Raw genomic sequence first — 21,343 nt, 5'->3', positions numbered from 1 at the left:
GAATCTACTCTATATGCACCGTTTTATAACGCAAAATTCAGAATGTGTACTGTTGACAGTTTTAAATTGCTTTATTTTTTACTGTTTATATGAGGTTTTCATGAATTTGGTATGGGCGGTCCAATGGACCGCCACTATACGTTCTAGGTGAGATTTGGTTTTATCAAATGCCCACAACATATACAATTATTTTATGATAGAAACAGTATGTACATGAATTAGAAATTTTGAATTTTCTTAATTTACTTCGATTTTTATTCAATTTTTTCAAAAATTTCGGTTCAATGGACCGCCTCTATACCTAGGAGGGTAAATAATAATTATTATTTAGTAACTAATAAATTATTAGAATCTTATTATTTAATAAAACCGAAATTTTATTAGATTTGTTATTAGAATGTTACTAACTAATAAAATCGAAAATTATCAAAGGATCGAGTACTATCTGTCAAAATATTTCCCCCTATGCCAAGCGAAATTAATTCGATATACGGCGCTGATGTAAATGTCACTCTGTCATTTCACAATAATACTTTTTTGGCTTAACAATATATAAGCTCTTCATTTAAAATGCATACACATTCATAATTATTGAATCGTTGAAAAAAAAACATGTCATAAAATATTTTTCTAACATTTTTCATTAAAAACTTTATTAATTTTTTTTTTTATAAAAAAATTAATTTGTTTATAAATTACAATAATTTCAACAAAACATGTTTCATCGATTAAATAAGAATCTAATGTAAATAGTAATGACAATGCGACACCTACCGTAAAAATGCAAAAAGAAACTTAGTTGGTATCCATTGTAGCATTTTTGTCCACCATGACAGCATCTTCGTTTTACTTGACCAATCACAGAGAAGCAAAACGAAGATGCTGTTATGGCGGACCAAAATGTTACAATTCCAAATAAGTTTCCTTTTCTATTTTAACGGTAGGTGTCGCATAGGTATTACTTTTTACATTAGATTCTTGTTCAATCTATGAAAAAAAAAATTGAAATTATTGTTATTTTTAAACAAATAAATTTAAAATATAGAGAATTTTTATGATAAACGTAAGAAGAATATTTTATGATATGTTTTTTTTTTTTTTACTCGACCGTTCAAAAATTATGCATGTTGAATGAAGAGCTTATATATTGTCAAGCCAAAAAATGTATCATTGTGGAATGACATAGAGTGACATTTGAATCAGCGCCGTATATCGGATTTATTTCGCTTAGCAAAGGGGGAAACGTCGTACTCGCTCCTTTGTTATTATTTTTGTTATTAACTGTTGCTTCTACGTTGAAAGAGAAAACTGATTATTGCTATCACATGGGAGTGTCATATAAGGAGTTGGCATTCAGTCTCTATTCAATAGGTGTTACATGGTAAGTTTATATGAAACTCTCGGAGACTCGGTATAGAGCACTCAAAAAGTAAAAAAAAATCCAGATCGTGATTAAGATGATAAGGTTTTAAAGTTTTGCTGGAATTTAAATGGAAATGGAAAAACTACCAATCGATTTTTCTCGATTTTCCAATGGGAAATCGGCAAAAATAAGCAAATTTGTATATAGCCAACTACTTTTTGGCCTGAAATCCAAATCCGGTGGTTTTTGGTTGATTGGTGGACTTTCAGGATTTGGCCTGGTTTCCAGAACTTCCGAAATGTAATTCCATATATTATATATTATCCGGGTAATTTTATACATATTTCAACACAAAAAGTATCCAAAATGGTCAAAAATGACCAAAAATTTCAACGTTTGGTAAGTGTATTCAAACCAAATTTTATAGCAAAAACAGCATCATATTCGGTCTTTTCATGCCAAAAAAACCCCAAATACTCATTTTCAGAAAATTTGAATGGATACCAATTTTACTTCAAAATGTGGACTTCAGAGGGGAATAACCAAATCAATTTTTTTTAAATGACTCAATTTTTTTCAAAACGAATTGTGTGGCTTAACTATACTTGAACCGTACTACAACGCCTGATAGGTCACCTCTCTGGGATATTGCATGAATTCAAAATTTTACTAGAGTATAAACAGCCAATTTTGGTTTTCCGGAAAACTCTCTAGGAAAATTGTGGAAAATCCTGACGTGTTAGAGAAAAACGGGTGATGCCATTGAAATCAGCATACCCAAATTATGTAAAAACGGTGGGTCTCGTCTCCATCACATTTTGAGTGACGCACAGTGTAACAAATCTAATAAAATTTCGGTTTTATTAAATAATAAGATTCCAATAATTTATTAGTTACTAAATAATAATTATTATTTATTAACGTTTTATTAGTTAGTAATTATTAGATTTTTAATAACTTGAAAATGTTACTAACTAATAAATAATAAAATATGTTATTAAATCAAATTATTAAGGCAGTCTATGATAAAAACTACTCTAACAAAGAATATAATTGATTGTAAAATCGATTGGACCCGTCTTTGAGAAAATTGTAATAACAATACATAATTGTCTCACCTCCTGCTGCTGTGATTGAGGTTGTTGTTGTTGCTGCTGAGCTTGTTGAGGTTGTTGTTGTTGCTGTTGTTGCTGTTGTTGCTGTTGCTGTTGCTGTTGTTGCTGGGGAGCCATTGGCTGAACCATCTGAGATGGTGGTTGTTGTGGACATGTTGTTGTCGTATAGAATGACATGGGTTCAGCTTTGATTTGTTGCTAAAAAATACAAAACATTTAATACGTATTTTCTTACGCCAATAATACATTTATTCTCCTTATATTTTATAAAATAATATAGAAAAAACGCTCGGAGAACTATTAAAATATTCCACGAATGAAGTTATAAAATATAAAGAGTGATGAAAAGTTTGCTTACCTCAAACATTGAGATCGTGGCCAGCAAATCGCTGGTTGGGGGGACGGGCACACCATGCCTTCCGACCCCCCAGTGTGCTGGAAAACTAATTTTGATGCCGGGTATACCGGCCAGCAAATTCGATTGCCCGACGATAAAAATTGGGCATTTTCCTCAGATCAACACATTTGATTTCGTCAGCATTTATTATTATTTTTTGAATTGTTTGTGTTGTGATTTGGCTCTTTTGTTATTCCAGAGAGATTGAAGCGATGTAATTTCTGAGTAAAGCTTGATTGTTGCAATTTTCTTTTCAATTTTATTTTAATTGTAAATAATGTTGATTTAACTATGTTCCATGATTAAAAAAACTTTATTGTGAGAAGACCTGCAAGGAAAAGAACATAATGATCACTGAATTTGCTTTTCGTTTGAACATAATAAAAAAATTGAAATATTTTTATATTTTGAAAAATCGCATTGTAAAGTTTTTTTTAAGCATAAAATAAATCCACAGAATAATCGTGGAAAACTTTTAGACACATAAAAACATCAAAGAAATATGAGTGTATGCTTTTTTGATTATTTCAATTAATAAAAACAACAATAATAATTATGTCCGAACGCAATGAACTTGCATACGAAAAAAAGAATCGAATTTTGCCGGGCTACACAAAATGATGTGTATATATGAAGCATATACCGGTAAAAGCCGTTCAGACACATCACTCAGACGACCTTGACAACACACGAAACCAATAATAATGAATATACATATAGATGACAGCAGCTGGCTCTCATTCATATACACATAATAATCAACTGAATGATTGCAAGGAATTTTCATATCACAATGTATGCACCGCTTTCTTTTATTACACATATAATGTTGACTACTCCCTAACAAACAAATTTTCTCGTTATATCTTACTTTGGTGCCCACTTTCTCTTCTTTCTCGACTACATAAAATTGACATAGCAAATGAATTGCTGGCTATTGTCTCTTTGCTCCCCTAAAATCAATCACAACAAAATTATTTTACGCAATACAATGAAAAATTGCGTGATTTAATTTCACTCAATCATTGTATTTACTATTTGTCGATGATATATTTCTTTTGATAAATTAAATGCGTCACTTAAAGTATATAATTTTCTACATAACCTCATTTGGATATTTTCCTGTGGTTTCCATGCCAATTTGGAAGTGTGTTACAAAAAGAAACAAAAATTTTAATGGGTGATGTGGAGTTTACTTTCAATGCCCGTATGCAACAACAAATATATTTCGCAATTTCAAAATTTCGAATTTATATCAACAAGAAAAAGTTATAAGAGTCTAAAAAGTACAGACGTCGTTGACAACGGCCCGTTGCTATGTCTATATATACATATGTATAGATACATGTATGTACACATATGTGTAATTGTGTATGCGTGTCTTTAGTTCTTGACAATGTTAAGCGGCACAAATATTTCGGGTGATTCTTTGAAATTAAATTTTCTTTTGTTCCAAATTCCTGTTCTCCAATGTCAACAGCCGATCTATTTCGTTTACTTCTCTTAATGTATATTTTCATAGTGTTCATCAAAGAGACATTTGGTCAATATTCAATTAAGTTTGAGCAATGATTAGATCAGAAAAAATTACAGAACATTTATATTTCAACACCAGTGAGAAGACCCACGTGAATATACAATATAAATTTGGAAAGTGTATTTGGAAATGGAGAAACGAATATTCTTTATATATACATATACAGGGTTGCTTTCCGATGAAACCAATTTTACTCGCTTTTTTGTGTTCTACGCATTATTCTCTACAAGATAGAATATTTTTTCATTGGTTAAAGCCAACGTCCGAGAGGCCGAATTGGTTTGTGCTCGAATTTTTGCTTTGAAAATCGAAAAAGAGATCGAAAGACACCTTTGGTGAGGTGGAAAAAATGAAGAAGAAAAAGATTAAAGTTCATCTCTAAACTTACTCTTGTAGAGAGAGTCCCCCAGAACACATTGCATCCATAAAAGGATAAATATTAGAACTCATTTTTGATTTTATTTTGATCGATTTGGAGAAATACTCATTTTTGGGGAAAAACGACTCCCTCTCTCGCCTTCCACAAACCATCAATGTGGGGTGTACTACATCGACCCTCCCAAACAAAAAAATTCAAAATTCTACTCCGATTGAAATTTTGAAATTGTTATCATAGTCATGTGTCTATGACTACAGAGGTTATAGGTATGCGAGTGTTCTCGTAAAGTGTCAAAACCAAGCGGGGTTGGCGTATATGAGATTGGGAACTTTTTTATGCGAACGCAGCTGATCAGCGCCACCTCACATTAGTTCGAATTAGATCGAAAAACTGAATTTAATTCTGTAGCATTGAAATGAAAAAGAGAAAAAACAACAACAATAGCACGGCCACACAGAGCTGTACATCTATGCGTGCTGATGCATACATACACATATACGCTTTCTTCATTCTTTCATTCCATTGTTATACGTATCTCACTGGTCAACAGATCTATGTAGCCATGTTACTGTTGTTGTTTTTTTTTTCTCTTTTTCGATTCAATTCATTGTAACTAAATTGAGTTCAACTATGGAATACAAGATGGCACAGATGAGGGGAATTCGCATTTTGTCTCTTCATAGGCTTAGCCGGTTGGTCAAAACCGAACCACTCTATATGGGGATGTTATTTGAAATAATTATATGATGACATTTTTGACAGGAAGTAATGAGATACTATTCAAAGTTTTGCTAAAAATGACGACCGAAAAATGCGCTATTACCATTGAGGGCAGAAAAAAGCCAAAATGTGCCATAATTATTGATTGTTGCAGGTCTAAAATAGAATAAACATGAAAGTTGACAAGACTCATTTGTCTATATCGAAAGGAAGATTGATATGAGAAAAAAACGGAGCAGATTAGAATTGGTTAATAACGCTGGTAGTATACAAAAAAAACCACAGCAACCTCTTTCATGTGAATCACACCATAAAAATTGATTTTTGGTGTTGCCAAGAAGAATATTCCGATTTGTATCTTTGGGAATATGTAGAAATGCCTAGAACTGAAACCAACGGCCCAATTGATATTCCGTCACACACATACCAATCCGCTACTACTTTTCATTTGAATGAAAGTATATTTTCTTATGGATGATGTCAATGTTTAATGAAAATGTCGAAACTCGAAATATAGAGCGGAAAATGAAACAGTGCTTTTGAATTTAGTTCTTGATATAAATATATAGTAATTTTGGTTTCACCAGAGGTCGGAGAAATCCGAATAGACTGTCACTCATTTTGATTTAGTATTATTAATATAAAAGGTGGCCAGGTTTGTGAGCGTGAGGACACGAGTTCGATTCTCGGTCAAATTTGGTCCGGTATTTTTCCACCGTGATTCGCTCAGGAATCGTCAGTGGTTTAATGCGGAATAGATTTGGCCGGGTTTCGGGCTAGTGGAGTGCTTCGGAAGGGCACTTAAAGCCGTCGGTCCCGTGTGTGTGCATAACGAAGATATGGGCTCAGCATAGACACACGTAAAATGGAGTGCCTTCACGTCAGGTTGTTGTATTGAATATGTGAGAGATTGCAAATACAACAACCGTAAAAAGGTAGTGCGCCATCTCTGGTGAATATACCGGTAAACCAGCGATGTGTGCATTCCTCCATTGAAATAAGAAGAGCCCAACGCCATCTGGGAATGAATGGAATTCTTGTGACTGTCATGACAATTGACTTGAGAAGAAAGCCCTGGTCACTGGCCCTGTACGGAGGCTAGTTACATGGCTGCTATAAAGTGGGCCATACCGTGGGAAGCATTCTCCAAGTAATCGAGTGACAGCACAAGACGGGTCGTCATGCAATAAGTTACGAAACTTGAGCATCGAGTGAATAACTCCCCGTTTAATCCAATAATCCAATAATCCAATATAAAATCAAATGAAATTTTGACTTTTATCACATTTTAAATTGATGCTCAACAATTTCGAAATTGTTTCGATAGTTCTGCCACATTATTTTATTGTCGACAAATATGCAGCATAGTCAGCTGATGAGTCAATATATATATATCTCTTTATTTCCGGAAACGGCAACGAAAGTGTTTATTGTCAATGAATAAAGTAATCTGAAATGTTGAATGTGCCTGCTATGGGAAAGTTTCCATTATTTAAGAACGCTTATTTAGTTGAATTCTGTTTTAAGATTCATTATCTGAAATAAAAGAGAAACCAGTTTAAAATCAATGATTTATACTCCAGTTAACATATTTGATTTATTAAGAGCGCAAACGCAGTATAATATTTAAAAGACATGATGCGACTGTATTTGTTTCGCTTCATCCGCATTACCAGAACCTAAGATACTACAAAAATTACTATACCCGTTCATGAAAAATGATTCGGTGTTTTCCATTCAAATATAGCGTCTCGCGTGTTTTCTTCGTGTAGCTTTTTTTATTCATTATCTTTAAGTTCAATTTATACGGAATAGACAAATGGTGAAAATTGGTTCGGTATCCGTTTTCCGACTTTATGTTAATGCTCGTATGCGTATGGATATTTCCCTCAACACATGATTCATGTATGCTGTGATAGTCACTTTAAATCGATTTTTTCTCTATTCATTTTTTGCTGACTAAATTACTAAGACCGGCTTTTATTTATGGATTCAAGCGTGGCAAATTTATATTGAATTTACAAAGCCATAAGAAATAGTTATTTGAAATTCAAAAACAAATTCCAGGAAGCTTAATAGAAAAATATCTTGAAAACTATGTTAGTAAGTTTTATAAGAATTTCTTTCTGGTATAACTTTTTCTTCTCACATTGGATATTATAATTGAGATTCTCATGTGAGAATAATTCCAATAAAAACCGTGTAAATAGCGGGCTTAGATGAAATTCAAACATCGATTTTCTGTGTGGATTTTCAAGATCATAGAAATCACGCAGTGACTTTTCAAAGCCAACGACGAACGTTCGGGGAACTAAAGGAACAAACTAACAGTTGAATTAACAGTTCAAATGGAATGCTATGAATGTGTTGTTAAGAAAATATAATATGAAGTTACATTTTTCCAGTATGTAAGGTTTTCCAACACATTTGTTTTTATGTACATGAAAAAGAACATTCAAATATGATATGATGCCCTAAAACATGTTGCATACACACACATATTTTGTGAATTTTGAATGAAAAATTGACAAACGTCACGTCAGAAATCTGGATATATTATTGTGTTAATTTACTCATTGGTCGATGCAGGACATTTATATCTATAATTAATTCAAAAAACAAATTTTTTTCCTTGAATATTCCAAATTTTTTTCTAATATGCACTGTCTATCAGGGACTCAATCTTTGACAACAATACAAAAACCTCCTGCATTGAAAAACATGAACACAATACATGTAAAGTTCACTTACTGTTTATTATGATCTTTGCATTTCCAATGCTCCACTATTAGTCGATTCACAATTTTTTCGGCAATAAAATCAACACACGCGAAAAAAACATCATGACAGAAGATAAATATAAAAAATTATACATTACACAATGCATAAAAGCGCACACACAATATAGAAAGACGAAAAAATACTACCTGAAAACAACAATGAAAACAACAAAGAGCGGATGCAAAGTTCACCTTTTTCCCTATTTTATTCACAAACATCCGAATTGGCTGCTGTTGATGTTGCCTATACTATTGCTATTCAGCTATGAACACCGCAATACGATTAAAAATATACGAACCATACCAGCAGAAAAAGAGAAACCGAACGAACAAAAAAAATACAACTCGCTATGACTAACACCGTTTTCGCTGCGAAAGAAAATTCGAACGATATTTTTGTATGTAGGATTATAGAACAAAAGATGACACATACAGTTAGAAACACGGCAAACAAATGGTATGTTGCGTGTGCTATCACAGCACAAACAGTATAAACTTGTCTCCTCCAGTTGGATAAAGGGAAAAAAGCAACAACCATTTGTTTTTCGGTAAACGACACAACGACACTACTATGACAAACACAACGACACTACTATGACAAAAAGCCGAAGCGTACCATTGAAAAAATAAATAAAAATGTAACACATAAACATAAACTGTGTGTTCAGTTTACAGAGATGTATGTGTTTCTATATATTCCAACACTTTGCGAGAATACAAATCAAAATTTTCACCGAGCTCAAATATTTTAATTAATGACGATTTATTAATAAATAAAATACGAGCTTTTTCACCCATTTTTCTTTGTTTATTTTTTTTACACCGCAGTTTTCATGTCTCCGAATATTATAAGCGTTGTTACGAAATGCTTCGATTAAGCCGAAAGCGAAACAAAAATTATCGAAAAACCACCACCATCATCACTGTCATCAACAACAACAGAAGTACATAATAATGAACGTATATGGTCATTTCTTTATTTTCTTTCGTTTTCTCTTTCGCACTTTTTCTCGGTAAGCATTTTCCCGCTTGGAAAGTACATATAGTCGTGCTTTGCAACCGATACCTATATAACCAAATAAGTACACCATAAAGCCATCCATACATCGCTACCGATACACACATTCACATCGTATAAATACGCATTCATACATCTAACAATATTATGCTGAGATTTTACATTCGGCAATTGTAGACCACGGCACATTTTATCCAAATTTTCTGTTTCATATCGGCGGCAAATCTCAGAGTCTCATTTAATGTCAAGGTTCCTTTCGACTATTGAAACATTTGTATGAGAATGCATATTCAACTAAAACATTGTTTTTGGGTTTTCTACAAATGTGCTCTGCTTTTATAGACGATAAAACGTTGATATCTACATTACAAAATATTATACGGGGTGTCCCAAAATTTCATAACGATCGAAAAAAAATATTGTCCAAAATGTCACTCCTAGGAGTAGGCGGGTAGGAATATCAAAACGTATTTTGTACTGAAATGTCACTTTTGCAAAAAGATTTTTACATCCTACCGCCATCTACTTTCGTATCGATTACTATTCTAATATCAAAACGAAATGAATCCACAAATATGTTTCTAGTGGTTAATTTAATGAATATTATGATTGCCAATCTTTTAAAAAAATGTTTTATTCATAAAAAAATATTAATCGGCAATAAAAAACGTGAATGCATCGTTTTAACAAGTCGAAATATCAAAAGCATTCACTCAATAAAGTTGTGTATTGTGAGAGCCAACTTCAGACAGATTGTATATATGTGACAACTATTTTTTGACATTTGTAAAACCGGCAATTGGGTGTTTGTGTTTCAACTATGAACATTAAACATGCGAAAAGTAATTTTGCTTTTTTTTATTAATCATCATTTTACTGTGACTTTTTTCTTAATTTTTACATTTTTATATTTTTGATTCATTATTGGTTGTTCTTTGTGCTTTACTTTCATTTTTTCCCTGAAATTTAGAAGTGTGGAATGTGCGAAAAATCGTTCATTCGTTTACAAACTTTGCGGGAACACGTCGAAAATGTTCACCAGCCAATGAAGAAAAAATTCAAATGCCCGAATTGCGACAAATTCTTCTCGAGACCGCACAATTTAAAGGCACATTTTCTTCAAATGTAAGTATTTTGAAAAAATTGTTGATTGATCTATTCACACGTTCACAGATAATAGATCATGGTTCGGCAACAGCTGATTCAGCAACAGCTGATTCGGCAAAAGCTGATTCGGCAACTTCTGATTATGTGCGAGCAAAATATGTCGCAATTCGGGCATTTGAATTTTTTCTTCATTGGCTGGTGAACATTTTCGACGTGTTCCCGCAAAGTTTGTAAACGAATGAACGATTTTTCGCACATTCCACACTTCTAAATTTCAGGGAAAAAATGAAAGTAAAGCACAAAAAACAACCAATAATGATTCAAAAAAATAAAAATGTAAAAATTAAGAAAAAAAGTCACAGTAAAATGATGATTAATAAAAAAAAGCAAAATTACTTTTCGCATGTTTAATGTTTATAGTTGAAACACAAACACCTAATTGCCGGTTTTACAAATTTCAAAAAAATAGTTGTCACATATATACAATCTGTCTGAAGTTGGCTCTCACAATACATAACTTATAGGTTGGTGGCGCTAGGAGTAAGTTTTTTTGAGTGCTTGCTTTTGATATTCCTACCCGGAGTAGGATCAAAGCCGGTTATCTCAGAACTTCGAATCGATCGGACAAAATAGTTGGCACCATTTAATTCCTCGGGTCCGAATTATTTAAGATCAGTTGTAAAACCAAACAAACAGCGTTTGAATATTACCCAGTAAAGTCGATGCAATAAAATATTTAAAAAAAATCGACCGCTCCATTTCAGACTGTTTGCAATGTTCACCCACTCACAAAAATTTGGTTCAAAATTAAATGCTCTATCGATGAAAATGATATCAAGCGTTTTTTAAGGATAAATTACGATTTTTTTCGATTTTATATATGACTTTTGGTCATATGACTTTGAACGTCACCCATGAGGCGGAAATGAATGAGACAAAATTTTCTCTCTTATGGGCGCAGCCATATTGAAAATTTTGTATGCGTTTATATGTAAAATTGGTGGCGCCACTGGTATATTTGATGGAAAAAGAAGAACATGTGACCACCGAAACCCAAAGCACGGCAGTGACAAGAAACGACTGAAGCGCTCGCATCGGTTGCCAGATGAGCTATAGCAACCCTATTAGTTGCTGGTACAAATTTGTGCCATTATTCAATGCTGCGTTGCCCAACTGTCACTACTGCCATGCTTTGCCGAAACCTTTTTCGAATTTTTTTCGTAGTATTCTCTAGAGAACTGAGATGTGTTTCCAATAAGACAATAATAAAAAATGCTTTTGAAAAACACTTTTGGAAATCAATCAGACATAGAACATTTTGACCCTGTGTTGTAAACCTTTAGCCGGTTCGGGGAAAGTGCCCATATATTCTTTTAGTCCTCATGAGTTGAGAAATCTGTGGTAGAGAGATTTGTACGGAATTGTGGGCACCCTATATATATTATATACACACACGATGGGGATCACAGCAAAAGAACGCATATTCCATTACGATAGTCACACACATACAACATTTATTTAAATACACCGATAGCACAATATTTTTTTCGGTGTGCAAGGAAATTGTGAAAAATACAATATTCACACACATTCACGCATGCAAGACACATTCATACATTGTTCAGCCGCACAAAGTTTATGAGTCTTAATAGGCAAAGAATAAGAAAGATTTAAGCAGACATGATGTCTCAATGTATGAGTGATGGAAGGAATATATATTTTTGTCTTTTGAGCTGAGTTGAATTGATAGACACCATCTCTTTTTATATTACACCATCAAGTTTCGTCAAAACCGGCCGGACGCAGATATTTCAACCACCTTTTAATCAAATTCAGAATGTTTCATTGTCATATTCACAATTTCCGTTCAATCAATTTACAATTTTCTTGAACTGCTCTCAAAACGGATGTGTGAATAAAAAATAAGTAAAAGCTGATCCAGTATGGTAAAAAATATATTTTATCCAAGTTTTTGCTCAATGAGTCGAGCCGTAATTTTTCTGTGTACTTTGAATAAAAACTTAATATATATTTGTACATTCGGAACATTGCATTGCGTCATCAGTCCATACTAACATTAAAAAGAGAAGAATTCTTTGTTTTATAAATATATTCATTCTTCTCTTTTTAATGAATCAATTTAATTTTCCAATCTTTACATATGATATAACTATGCTTATAAACAGGGTGGCTATTTGAATTCAATGAATTGCATTCAAAGGCCAATGACCCCCTTACCAAATATTAATTTTGATTTCATTTCCGTTATTGAACAAAAAGAAGTTGAAGAAGATAGAATATTTTATATTATCTGATATCGAATAAACAAATGAACAAGAAAAAAATATACCTCCTTGAAGTTTCGTCAATTTTTTTCCCCAAAATCATTTGCCTCTAATGTCCGAAAGAAAAAGTACACAAATTCTCCAGTAAGCGAATAGTAAACTGTACATTTATTATAATTAAGTGCCGAAGTAAATAACTGACTTTTTGCTCACTCAGACACAAGAGCCATCTAACAGCAGTAGCGATGTATAGTATATAACAATTAACTAACAAATCGATGAAATTTGACAGACCGATGCCATACAACGTTGTATTTGGATTGTGTGGAAAACGGCGTTAAGAAAATGTCTAGCCAGCTCACGCCCATATTTGTATGATAATGTGTATATAGTGAAGGGTGAAGAAATACTCAGACACAATCGCACTTATCCAAACATGTGCCTAAATGAAAATTACAATGAAGCGCTGAATATCTGTGTGAGAGAATGCGATCAAATGTATACAATGAAAAAGAATGAAAGTGTCATCCACGAATGGATTACAAAAAGAATGAGACGTATAGAATTCTCTGAGCCAATCGCATCATCGATCATCATGTGCGATAAAATATGCCGTGGGCTGATCAAATGAATATAAAGGGAGCCTTGTTAGAGAAATTTTGTTGAAACATTCAAATGAAAGGAAAAATAAAAAATAAAATCCATTTTCTTCTTGTGCCGGATTTAACTATCGTTTTTGTTCTAAGCAGCTATAAATGCGAATCTATTTTTGTTCTAGTCTTCATTATGATCCTTATTTTTCATTAACATTTAACATCGATGCACTCAATAAATTAATTTGTTGGATTTTTATGGTTTTCGGTTGGCATTAACCGCTTACTTGGATTTTACATTGTTCGTAGTATCTTTCACGCAATTATCACTTTTATAGCTTTCGGCTGATGAACGCAAGTAGATTGAAAACATACAATCAAACAAACATTCATTCCTATAGATACCGGACCAAAAATCTTCAGAAAGAAGCGCATCCATCTGATCATTATAGGCTTGAAATCTGGTTAGATCGAGCTTATGAAAACTGCTCAAATACATAACAATTTGCAACAAAAAAGCTGAATCTATCAATAATCTCCGGGATATTGTTTCTACATCTTCCCCGAACAAGGGGTTAACAATAGTTTGGTTATTTTGGAATTTTTATGAAAGACATGTTAAACTGCCGTATCCAAAAGACCGCGAGCTTGAATTGAGACATACATTTTTTTGTGCATTTTTCAAAAGTTTTATTTTAAGTTGAAACAGGAACAAAAAAACAAATATCAGTGCCACCGCATCGCACCGAGCACTCTCGGGGAGCAGTATATAACTCAATGTATAGTGAGCGCTACACGTCACTGAGTAGCTTATGTGAGTTGCAAACAGCACTCAACTAGAAAACTGAGTGAGTAGCTACTCGCTCAAGTCGAAATACTTTTTTCGTCCTTTCGACTTCATTTTTGCTGTCACTAGGTATGTTTATATGAAACTCTCGGAAACTCGGTATATGGACACTCGTCCAAATGTAGGTCTATTTGTTTGAATTTTCAACTTCAATATAATATTTAACATTTTTGATTTCATGAGAAAATATCTTTTTATACACAATTCGATGCAGAATTCAATTGTGGTTCCTTTCACGTTTCTCAAAAGATAGTACTTTCCAAAAATGTATTCTTTTTTTTCATTTTTTCGTCATAACATCGAAAATTCCAAATGTCGGATATTCGTCATATTTCATGCATTTTCACTACGAAACTTGAACAGCTTCAAGTTTTGACAGCCCATGAACGCACTATTTACATTGAGGTAAACAATACAATATATTGGAAATAAAATTATTAGATTGATATATTTTTGCTCCATACTTAATTTTATTTATTTTGTAAAATGGCAAAAATATTTTAAAATATTACGTTATTTCACTGATCTATAATATTTTTGGTTTGGATTTTACAATGATCTAAATGCGACTTTAACTCTCACATCTGTCAAATGCAAAGTGTTTCAATTGAAACTTCGGTGCTTTATGTGTCGGCAATTGGACGATTTATTCCGGAATAATGTTACAGTGAAAAATGGAAAATAAATATAATTGATTTTCTTTATATTTTCAATATTTCTGTTCAATAATTAAACTAAACTATCTACAATTCGCAGACATATTTTTTTTCCAAATTAGTTATTTTTTCATATTAAAAAATGCATTAGTTTAAAATGACATAGTTTAAAAGTGATAAAAATGTTTTTTGAACCTAATTTGTCAAAGCAATAATAGATTTTTGATTAAAATTTGGATTATTATAAAGAGATTTGATATTGATCTTTCATAATTTACTTTTAAAAATGAAATTGAAACGATTTTTCAATTTTTAATTTCAATTCGCCTCTCGGTATTCCGACATTTGGTCGTATGTCGACATTTGGCAATCTACTGTAATGCACAAAAATATCGAATAAAAATTTTTCAATATTTTTGTGCATTGTACAGAGTTTCCGAGAGTTTCATGTAGCCTTGCCATGTAGCACCAGAAAGACGGAAAAAAATTTCAATATTTATTTTCAACATGCCTAGTAACAGCAAAAAGAGAGTCGAAAAGACGAAAAAAAATCCCTTATATCCTTCATTTTGTATAATGTTTTTTATGTTCATTTTTAAATAAATGAAATGAGTGGTGTGAGCGAGATTTAGCTCACTCATAATGTGACTTGAGCGAGTAGTGAGTTGCTCTCGCACTTGTTCGGTGAGTGGACAAGCGCACCGTGCATTCGAAAACTCAGCACATTGAGTTACGTATCGCGTTGAGCGTGCGTTTTATAAGCACTGACAAATATCAAGATCTAATGTGTATCAATTTTATTTCAGTAATATTGATAAAATGTCATTTCAATTCTAATGATATGACACTAGATTCTGAAAACTAAGAAAAGAGAAATTTTTAAAACAGATGAAGAATGTACATAAAATCAGAAGTATCAAAAACAATTATTTATCTCTTTCTAATTAATTGCTAATATGGTCCTTTCTGAAAAGGGTCAAAATTCGGTTGTACGACAATTAATGGCGCTAAATATGTCCCTGTCCAATGAGCCATTGTAATGCTACATTTCGCACAAAATATGCATACAATGTAATGGTTCAATCGTATAAGCCTCAGTCTAAGCTAAATCATTTTTATTTTATTTTCAAGATATAGCCTTCGATCATGGGGCGGAAATGAATGAGACGAAATTTTCTCTCTCATGGGCGCAGCCATATTGAAAATTTTGTATGCGCTTATATGTAAAATTGGTGGCGCCACTGGTAAATTTGATGGAAAAAGAAGAACATGTTTGAGTCTCACTCGTTTATATGTAAATTACATAGGCATTTCCAGGCCATGCCTTCGATTGTGCAAATGTGACAAAACTTGTATCATAGCTTAAGTTTTTATTCACAGTACACAGAAAAATTATCTACCAACAATTTTCGGCACAAAATTGATATCAGATATTTTGTGTTTCAAATTTTGGTTTCGTCACTTCTCGATAGAGGTTTTTTATTTTGTAAGCTCTATTTTCCACATTAAAAATTCAACACATGAATTTGAATAATTTTCAAATACAATGGAAGAATGGACTTTTAGGTTATTTTTTGGATCAAAAGTGTCACATGTATTTGCACTAATATTTGTAATCTACTACAAAGTGTCGCATCTATAAACTGTCAAATTTACAAATAACAATGTATGACACTTTTTACATGGGACACTTATTAATGCAAATACATGTGACACTTTGTGGTAGATTTTACTTGTTGTGTGGTAAACTATGTGCCTACCACATAACCTAAAAAATCCACTATTTCTTTTTTTTGTGAGTGGGGGTCAAAAGTGAGAAAATGAGGCGGTCATGGCCAACATGGTGGCCATATCGAAAAGTGCAAGAACAAAAAAGTCTTCATTTTTTATGTTCTTTAATCCCAGAAATTTCCAAGAAGATCAAAAACAACTACGCAAATTCACGCACACAAAGACAAATATAACCTAGGGGTAACCACGCTTTTTATCCACCAACATTTATTTTTAAGAATTTTTATCCACCAACATTTAACTTTCTGATTAAAACTCAAATATCTCAAAGTATTCAATTCTGGAAGTTGGTTTTGGTGGGTCCTCAGGATCATCAGAACGCTCCCAGTTCTGGAAGTGGACTCTCGGGATGGGCCAGGGCATTGTCAAACCATAGTCTGGTCCATCCTGAGGATCCTGAACATGGGGCGAATCACCAGTCCTGGGGCCAGTGAATACTAGAAAAACTAGTAAATCTAGTGTGAAGAATGACATCACAAACGAAGCCAACTTCACACCAAAGGCCATATAATTTATATGAAAAACTACTGAGAGACAACTTCACGCACTAGAATTTTCTAGTTTTCTAGTGAAATTTTATCAAAAACTAGACGCACTAGAATTTCGTGATTGACCCCATGATCCTAAAGATCCACCAAAGTCCACATCCAGAATTATTTTTAGATCAGAATATCTGACAATATCTCCCAAAAATGTAAATTTGCGTTCATATCTCTCGATAGCTCTTGAATTCGTTGAAATCTCCTGAATTTGTTCATATTTCTATATATTTAAAAGCGCGGTTACCCCTAGCATATAACAAATGACTTTTATAGGAAAACCACATGATTAAAAAAATCTGCTGAATTTTTCGAACGGGTTGATCGATTTCGACGTTCAAGGTATCGTTGGAAACGTAGCTCCAGAATCAGAATATCGATGTTTCATGGGACACCACCCTTTAAGCGCCATCTATGGTCGTAGAGCTGAATTTTGCCCCTGTTTTTCAAACGACCATATTTTAAAGACAAGTGGACCAATTTGCAAACTTTGATATTTTTTCTTAATCTATGGCCCAAGGGCTTCCCAACAATATTAAAGGGCTTCAATCGCTGCAAAAAGCCTTCTATATATGTTGGGATTTGGAAATGATTTGGACATTACGTGTATAGGGGGTACGTGAAGACGGGGTAAATCGCCGCACTTTTTCAAATATCTCGTGACTCATTCAAGTATTCGGGCTATTTACGAGGGCTGCTCCATATATTTCTAGAATTGGCAATATTTAGTGTTGTCCGATACAAACCATTGTCATATTCGTTAAGTTTAACATTTGGTAGCATAAACGATCTCAGAACGTTCCGTCATACGCGCGCTATTTGTATTGTTTACAGTGACATCTAAATTGCGTCTCAACAAAAAAATGAATTTTACTCGTGAAAATTTTCGTGCGATAATTTACTACGACTTTGGATTGGGTGTATCTCAACAACAGTGTTTTGATCAACTTCATTTGGTCTTTGGCGATGAAGCTCCATGCAAGCCCACTGTATATCACTGGTTTACTGAATTCAATCGTGGTCGTCATTCGCTCATCGACGAATTCCGTGAAGGTCGTCCAAAATCGGTTGTTGTTCCAGAAACTATCGATGCTGTCAGAACATGATGAAGCAAGATCGTCATGTCACATACCGTGAGATTGAGGCATCCTTGGGCATTAGTATGAGAAGCATACACACGATTTTGTGACGACACGTCAGTGACGAATCGTGGATATATGCGTATGAGCCCGAAACTAAACAGCAGTCGACAGTATGGGTCTTCCAAAGTGAAGATAATCCAACGAAAGTTGTTCGCGCTCGAAGTGTTGTGAAGCAAATGGTCGCCTGTTTTTTCGCAATTAGTGGACATGTGGCAACAGTTCCACTAGAGGATCGTAGAACAGTCGATTGTGACTGGTAAACCACCATTTGTTTGCCAGAAGTGTTTGGTGAATTAAGAAAAAATAACCACCGTCGCAGAATAATTCTTCATCATGATAATGCGAGCTCTCACACATCTCATCACACAACTGAATATTTGACCCCTCATAAGATCGATGAAAAAGAGTTAGAAAATTAATGTTCGGTATAAATTTCTATAGGGTTCATGTTTAAAAGATGGTGATTTGGCTCGTGCACGTATGAATGAAGCTGAAGCGTGTTTCATATTGGCCGCACGGAATTATGCGGATAAGACTGCTGCCGATGAGCATACCATTTTGCGTTCGTGGGCGGTTAAGGATTTTGCTCCAAATGTGCCACAATACTCTTTTTCTCTGTACATCCACCGTACAGTCCTGATTTAGCACCCAACGATTTCTTTTTGTTTCCGAGCGTAAAGAAAAAACTGCGTGGTCAACGATTTTCGACGCCAGAAGAAGCAGTTGATGCGTTCAAAACACACGTTTTGGAGATATCGGTTTCGGAGTGGCATGAATGCTACGGCAAGTGGTTCGACCGTATGTAAAAGTGTATCGACCATCATGGCGAATACTTTGAAAAACAATAAAGCCATTTTTGATAAAAAACGATTGCGTTGTATATGCTTTTCTAGAAATATATGGAGCAGCCTACGTATTGTACCAAATTGTAGATATTCAAAATGCGCATCTTTTGAAATACCACTTATATGCGATCAATCCAGAAAAAGATATTACCATTTTTTTGAACACTTGATTTTCGTGGTAAACCGATGCGGGCGGGGCAAACCGACTTAACACAATTTTCATTTTATTTAAACTCAATTGTTACAAACATAAGCAGTCATAACTATGTAAACATGATCTTTTATATTTCAGCTATGTTTTTTTATTATAATGGAATTAAAATACGATATGAATTGAAAATGGATAAAAATTTGAAAATAAGTAAAAAAATGTATGGTTGAGAATAAAAGTGGGAATAGCCGAAAATGCGCTTTCGAACACATGCCTTCTAACATGGGGGTAACATACCCAGCAATTTTTTACGAACACTTTGTGTGTATCCAAAATGGTCAAAAATGACCAAAAATGTCAACCTGTGGTAAGTGTATTCAAATCTAATTTTATAGCAGACGAAAGCGTCATATTCGGTCTTTTAATGACAAAAAAACCCCAAATACTCATTTTCAGAGCGTTTGAATGGATACCAATTGAATCGTTGCGGCGAAACAGTAGCTCTTATTTTTCTCCAAATAATACTGCAACATGAAGTTTTTTTCACACGGTTTATTTGTTGTAATACAACAAATAAACTATTCATAAAAAACTTTATGTTGCAGTATTATTTGGAGAAAAATAAGAGCTACTCTTTCGCCGCAACGATTCAATTTTACTTCAAAATGTGACTTCATAACCAAATCACTTTTTTTTAAATGACTCATTTTTTTTAAACGAATTGTGTGGCTTAACTATACTACTACGCCTGATAGGTCACCCCTCTGGGATATTGTATGAATTCAAAATGTTACTAGAGTATAAACAGCCAATTTTGGTTTTCTGGAAAACTCTCAAGGAAAATTCTGGAAAATCCTGACGTGATAGAGAAAAACGGGTGAAATCAGCATACCCAAATTATGTAAAAACGGTGGGTCTCATCTTCATCACATTTTGAGTGACGCGCAGTGTATTCAGCTGATATCCGTTTTCAATTGGTTATTTTTTTGGCATATCAAAAATTATTCTACACAATAAATTCAGTCTAAATGGGTATATTTTAAAAGTATTTACTACATGGGCTGATAAGTTCTTAGAATCGGACACTAGATGGCGACACAAGTTAATATCCATATCTCATTTTTAGGAAGAGCCATCCTTTTTAGGAATGCCAACGGAATTTGAGCCAAATCTGTTTTTGGACTCGGAAATTACAGCTTTTGAAAGGGACCAACCTCCAGTTCTTTCTTAAAATGCAAAACGAATCAAAATTCCGATTTGATGTTTTTCCACCAATGTAAGAGGTCTATCGATGTGACCGTTCATCACTCACAGAAAGGGACCAGTTACATCAAAAGCACGGGGTTGGAGTTTTGGTTGCTGTCAACAACAAATTAGAGTCAGTTTGCATCGGAACGGGTGACCATTTCGGAGCTGAACACATTTGGGTAAAGGTAGCCGGCATGAAAAGAACATCTTGTTGGTAGAATTATATATTCGACCAGATTCAACACTCAAGGTGTATGAAACCAACATGTATGCCTTGAAAGAAGTAACATCTAAGTTGAATACAAATACGATTTTTCTGGTGGAGCGGATACGGTTGAGGAAGGAAGTGAGGTGTGTCGACAATTAAAGGCCTATAATGGCAATTTTATAATGTTTTTGATACAAATTCATTAGAGTTAATACTGAATAATTTTTATTCAATTATTAGGTCAACAATCGAAACAAATGTACAGTTGAAGACAAAAATCATCAGAAAACAAGTCATTGGTTGATTTGAAGAACAAAGTCAGCAAAGCGCATCGAAATAGAAAATTGCGCAATACAATCGAATCAATAAATCATTATAAAGAAATAAGAAGAGAATACAAACGCTGTGCGCAATGCGCATTCAGCAATCAAAGATTATAGAATTGAGATGGAGAAGCTGATAGATGATGATCGAAAGAAATTCTTCAAACACGCAGAGTCCGGCAGTAATTTTTGGGCTATTATATAACGTGTCGTTTTTTAATCGAATTACTGTAATCCCATCGAGTAATCTTCGTATTACAAAAATGCGTTATATAATTGTAATTTCAATCTGTAATTCC

General features: G+C 33.6%; 1 protein-coding gene across 1 annotated transcript; it reads right to left on the bottom strand.

Moving 5' to 3' along the window:
* Positions 1-2,400: 2,400 nt before the first annotated feature.
* On the bottom strand, positions 2,401-8,743 carry LOC116351918 (ataxin-8-like). The gene is made up of 4 exons (XM_031784076.1): positions 8,439-8,743; positions 8,263-8,296; positions 2,837-3,203; positions 2,401-2,676 (listed from the first exon to the last, which is right to left on the bottom strand). The coding sequence occupies exons 3-4, from the start codon at positions 2,843-2,845 to the stop codon at positions 2,401-2,403; spliced, it is 285 nt and encodes a 94-aa protein (XP_031639936.1). The 5' UTR covers positions 2,846-3,203; positions 8,263-8,296; positions 8,439-8,743.
* Positions 8,744-21,343: the final 12,600 nt, after the last annotated feature.

This window comes from Contarinia nasturtii, unplaced genomic scaffold, assembly GCF_009176525.2.
Source record: "Contarinia nasturtii isolate CC-2019 unplaced genomic scaffold, AAFC_CNas_1.1 Cnas_scaffold_6604, whole genome shotgun sequence".
Lineage (NCBI taxonomy): Eukaryota > Metazoa > Arthropoda > Insecta > Diptera > Cecidomyiidae > Contarinia > Contarinia nasturtii.
This window is presented reverse-complemented; position numbering and strand designations above follow the sequence as displayed.